Source organism: Camelina sativa, chromosome 15 (assembly GCF_030686135.1).
Source record: "Camelina sativa cultivar CO46 ecotype springtype chromosome 15, ASM3068613v1".
Taxonomy (NCBI): Eukaryota; Viridiplantae; Streptophyta; class Magnoliopsida; order Brassicales; family Brassicaceae; genus Camelina; species Camelina sativa.
In genome coordinates, this window is record NC_141894.1 from 30,101,874 (window position 1) to 30,107,317 (window position 5,444).

The 5,444-nt window shown below is 44.7% G+C and overlaps 1 protein-coding gene across 1 annotated transcript; it reads left to right on the plus strand.

Annotated features, from left to right (window-relative positions):
• Positions 1-875: 875 nt before the first annotated feature.
• On the plus strand, positions 876-1,790 carry LOC147927342 (uncharacterized). Its single transcript, XM_087486706.1, has one exon. The coding sequence runs from the start codon at positions 876-878 to the stop codon at positions 1,788-1,790; it is 915 nt and encodes a 304-aa protein (XP_087342832.1).
• The last annotated feature ends 3,654 nt before the right edge of the window (positions 1,791-5,444 follow it).

Below are 5,444 nucleotides of genomic sequence, written 5' to 3' on the forward strand. Positions count from 1 at the left end.
AACTTAAAATTAAAAATAAGTAAATAGTGTTATTATTTTGAATTATATTAAATATATAATCTCCTTATCATTATTTAAAAAAAAACTGTTTAATTTTTGTAATTTTTTTGATAATTATCTTTTTTCATTATTAATATTGTTTAAACAATTTTTTTTTGTCATTATCTCAAATTTATCCTATTAAATATTAACTTTTACACATGTCAAAATCTCAGATTAATAACTTGACACGTGAAATCGAAATATACTAAAAAACTCTCTCTAAAAGACGACGGCGATGGCGATATCTCTAGGGTTTTGACCCGACCATGAGATCTTTCGATTGGATTGTGATATGGAATTTATTTGGTTTCTTTGGGGTTGATCTGAGGTTTTGTTGGGATGCGATTTGGTTCTGGTCTGGGCGATCTCTGGATTTAATTCTTGAGATCGGGTTGGAGATTGGAGGGACGATTTCTCGGACTGAGATAACAGGGTAGATACGGCGGAGTTTTGATCTGATTGGGGATTTGTCTGTATGGGGTCTCTTTGGTTCTGTCAGGCTAAAAGGAAAGAGGTTTGCTTGGTATCTGGTTCAGATTTGATTCTCTGTGTCTTTGGGGATTGCAAGATATCAGATTCGGCGGATCGGGGGTTATTTGTTTCTCGGATGTCTAGCGATTGCTTGGGGATTCTGCTATCCTCACGATCCTGTGATATTGCTTTTTAATGGCTCCTTTGGGGGAGAGATATGGCGGATTTGGTTTCAACCGGAGTATAAAATCCTCTCTTTGGTCAAGGAGCAATCACACTTCATCTTACATTTGTTTCTCTCTCTCGGGTCATATTGTTCTTCGTTCTCTTTTCCTAGTTTCTCTGCCACAAAGTCTTTTACGATGTCTCAGAGTCTCGTCTTGGGTCAATGTTCCGGTTCGAAGGATGCGGCTTCCTCGGTGGCTAAGCATAAGGTGAAGATTCAATATTTTGATAACACGGCACTCATCGAGGGATATTCTAAGACTGTCATGGGTCGGTGTATGAATCCGCGTGCTCAGGATATGAAATCACTCCTCTTGATGTTTCCCAGAATCTGGCATCTTGAGGGTAAAGTGGTTGGTGCGGATCTTGGGATGGGCAAGTTTCAGTTCGATTTTGATGTTGAGGAGGATATTATGGAGGTTCTGAAGATGGCGCCTTTTCATTTTGACCATTGGATGGTCTCTATGGTCCGCTGGAGTCCAACGGTGGACCCGTCTTATCCTTCGGCTCTGACTTTCTGGGTTCGCGTCATGGGTGTACCGTTCCAGTTCTGGGCTGCTCCAACCTTTAGGAGCATTGGAGAAGCATTGGGAGCTGTGGTGGAAGTTGATATCGATGGTGGTCGAGTTCAGGTGACGGTCAACGGTCTCAAGCCTTTATGTTTTGAGACTGAGATCGAGTTCTTCAACGGGGAAGAAACCACAGTCTCGCTTCGGTATGAAAGGCTGTATGGGGTGTGTCAGAAGTGTTCTAGTTTGTACCACGATGAAGATCATTGCCCACCTCTGGAGGATAATGACTCGGTTCCGGTTGTTTTACCCAGGGATGACGCTGATAGACGTCTTCAAAGCTATAAGGGTGCTATCAAAGCTGAGAGACAACGAGGTTCTGGACTGGAGGGTGGTTCCCGAGGGGGTCACAAGCACAACTCGGTCGGTGAGGGCTCTCAGGTGGAGGGAAAACGACCCTTTGAGGGAAAGTTTGGTCAGGGATTGAAGGGTAAGACTGCCTTTACAGCTGGGGAACCGGTTGCCAAGCAGCGTCGGTTCTAGTCGTATGTGCAATATAATGAATATCGCCATCGCCGTCAATCCGCTACTGAGTCTGCACCTTCGATGGAGGCTCCGGTAACGACATGTGAGGCTGCGGTCAAAGAGGTGGTTCCAGTGGTTGACAGTGCTCCTAAGCCAGCTCCTATGGCTCGTAGGGCCTTGTTTCAGGGTGAAGAGGAACCTGCTGTGATGGTTGAGCATCCGTTACCTTCCAAGGAGTCTGTCATGCCAGTGGTTGCGGTTTCTTCTCCACCAAGGGAGGAACTAATTCTGCAGGCTCCGACTGTGGCTCATGTCGAATCCGTGGTTCCTTCGGGCACGATGGAGGTGGATGTTATTTCTGGGTATGAGATTGTTGATGTAGGTGGTGTGAAGCCATTACCAGAGGTAGAAGGGCTAGTGTTGGCTGCGAATAAGCTCGATGTTGCGGTAGGTGAAACCGTGGGTGATACAGTGGTGCCTGCTGGTGGGGTTGTTGCGGATCCTTCTGAGGAGGAGTGTCCTGAGGAGTTGATGGGGGATGAGAGTCATGAAGAGGAGTTTCTCCCTGGTGGGGATTTCCCTCTTGCTGAACCGGAAGTTTCTATGCAGGGGCTGGAACTTGTTGATGGTGGTTCTTTGGTAGAGAAATCGCACAAAGGGAAGGGAGGACTGGGTATCCAAGGTATGGGCTCTAAGAAGCTTAATGTGTATGTTCGAACCCCTCGTAAGAGGCCTGCTCCGAAGCACTCTGTTGGTTCTGGCCAGGTTATTCACCCGAAGCCACAGGAGGTGGACAAGGGGACCGTGGGTGGAGCGAAACCACCGCTTCCAAAAGTTTTTAAATGAAGATATTGAGTTGGAATTCCCAGGGGCTGGGCAATAAAGCAACAGTGGGGTACCTCAGGGATCTATGGAGGAAGCATCGGCCAGATTTCTTATTTCTGTCAGAAACGAAGCAGTCTTTTTCTTGTTTAGAGTCTTTTGTTGGTCATTTTGGTTTTTCTGATTTAAAAACTGTTGAACCTATTGGTTCTAGTGGTGGTCTTGCACTTTTTTATAATAATATCAATAATAATGTTTCAGTTTTATATGCTTCAAACAGACTTATTGATGTTGAACTTGTGTACAAAGGCAGAGTAATTTATCTCACATTTGTCTATGGTGATCCGGTTCCAAAGAACCGTGATTTGGTTTGGGAACGTTTAACACGAATTGGGTTAACTAGAGATGATCCTTGGTCTTAATTAGGGATTTCAATGAGTTAAAGGGTAATCATGAGAAGCGGGGTGGTAAATTGCGTCATGCCTCTTCCTTTGTACCTTTTAATTCTATGATCCGTCATTGTGGTTTGCTTGAGTTTCCCGCTCTTGGAGATAGTCTGTCGTGGAAAGGATGGCGGGATAAGAAGCCGATACGCTGTCGCCTGGATCGGGCTTTAGCGAATGAAGCATGGCATGATTTGTTTAAAGATTCATTTACGGAGTATTTACCCATGATTGCATCGGATCATAAGCCTCTGGTAGCTACTTTAGAGGATAAGGTGCGACGGGGTAAGAGTGGGTTCCGCTTTGATTGCAGGTGGCTTGATAAAGAAGGGTTTTATGAGGCGGTTGCTTAGGGTTGGAATTCTACGTCGGAGGCTACCTCTGGAGATTCTCTGGTGGATAAAATAACCATTTGTCGTCGGACCATCTCTCGATGGCGGAAGGTGCAAGTCCTGTATGGGCGGTAAACAATTGAGGACCTAAAGGCCAAATTAGCGGTAGTTCAGGAAAATGATACCACGTCGGTGGATGAACTTGCGGAGCTTACTTGGCGACTACGAGAGGCATATAGGGATGAAGAGGTGTACTGGTATCAAAAAAGCAGAAGTCGATGGATGCGATTTGGTGATCACAATACTGGCTATTTTCATGCCCAAACAAAGCAAAGACAAGCCCGGAATCACATTACGGGTCTTCATGACCGGAATGGTACCTGGATGAAGGAGGAGTGTGATATCCAGGGTGTAGCGATTTCATATTTTGAGGAATTATTTACCTCCTCGGATCCTTTGGGTATTGAGGAGATGGTGGCAGAGGTTCAACCCTCTATTTCGCCGGAATGTAATGATTTTTTAACCCGAGAAGTTTCGGAACAGGAGATTAAACAGGCTTTGTTTATGATGCATCCGGATAAGGCTCCTGGCCCGGATGGAATGACGGCCGTTTTTTTATCAAAAAGCATGGAATACGGTTAAAGCTGATCTGGTCGTTTTGGTAAATTCCTTTTTGCATGATGGGGTTTTTGATAAGAGATTAAATGTAATGAGTATATGTCTTATCCCTAAGGTAGATAGGCTGACTAGGATGACTGAGTTATGGCCAATCAGCCTGTTTAATGTGGGGTATAAAATTATTTCCAAGGTATTATGCCAATGACTGCGTACGATCTTGCCATCCTTAATTTCGGAAACACAGTCGGCGTTTGTGGAGGGTCGTCTAATATCGGATAACATTTTGATAGCTCAGGAGATGTTCCATGGTTTACGGACAAATCCTTCTTGTAAAGGGAAGTTCATGGCCATCAAGACGGACATGAGCAAGGCTTATGACCGGGTGGAATGGTCTTCCGTTGAGCTTTTACTTCGGCAGTTTGGTTTTTGTGATAAGTGGGTCTCCTGGATTATGTCTTGTGTAACTTCGGTACAATATAAGGTCTTGATTAATGGTCAGGCTTATGGTTCTATTACTCCTTGTCGGGGCTTACGTCAGGGAGATCCGTTAGCGTCCTACTTATTTATCCTTTGTACAGAGGTGCTTATAGCACACTTTTATAGAGCAGAGCAGCGGAAACTTATTACTGGTATTAAGGTTTCGACTGCTAGTCCGGCCATTTCTCATCTTTTGTTTGCTGACGACAGTCTCTTTTTCTGTCGGGCTACAAAAGAACAATGTGCGGTGGTGCTCGGGATTGTCCAGAAGTATGAGTGGGCCTCCGGGCAACAAATCAATTTTCAAAAATCTTCGGTTCAATTTGGCCATACGGTGGACCATGCTCTCCGAGAGGAATTAAAGGGAATCTTAGGGATTACTAATTTGGGTGGTATGGGTTCTTATTTAGGCATTCTGGAAAGCTTAGGAGGGGCTAAGACACAAATTTTCTCTTATGTTCAGGATAGGTTACAATCACACGCAAGTGGTTGGCCTGCTAGACTTCTATCAAAGGGCGGTAAAGAGGTAATGATTAAATCTGTTGCTACGGCTGTCCCGACTTTTGTGATGTCGTGTTTTCGGTTACCTAAGAAGGTTACGAGGAAGCTTACTAGTGCGATTTCAAACTTTGGTGGAGTTCGTCTGGACAATCCAGGGGTTTACATTGGGTGGCATGGGATAAACTATGCAAGGATAAAAGTGAAGGAGGTTTGGGCTTCCGTTGCTTGGATGATTTCAATACCACACAGCTTGCAAAGCAGCTTTGGCGGTTAATCTCAGTCCCAGATTCTCTTTTTGCACGTGTGTTTAAGGGTCGATATTATCGACACTCTGATCCCTTGGATCCAATTAAGTCATACTCGCCGTCCTATGGGTGGCGGAGTATTATTTCTGCTCGCTCTCTGGTTAATAAAGGACTTATTAAACGAGTAGGGTCAGGGACTTCCATTTCTGTATGGAACGATCCGTGGATTCCTGC

Coding starts and splice junctions, on each gene's coding strand:
- LOC147927342 (XM_087486706.1), top strand. CDS start 876: ATGTCTCAGAGTCTCGTCTTGGGTCAATGTTCCGGTTCGAAGGATGCG.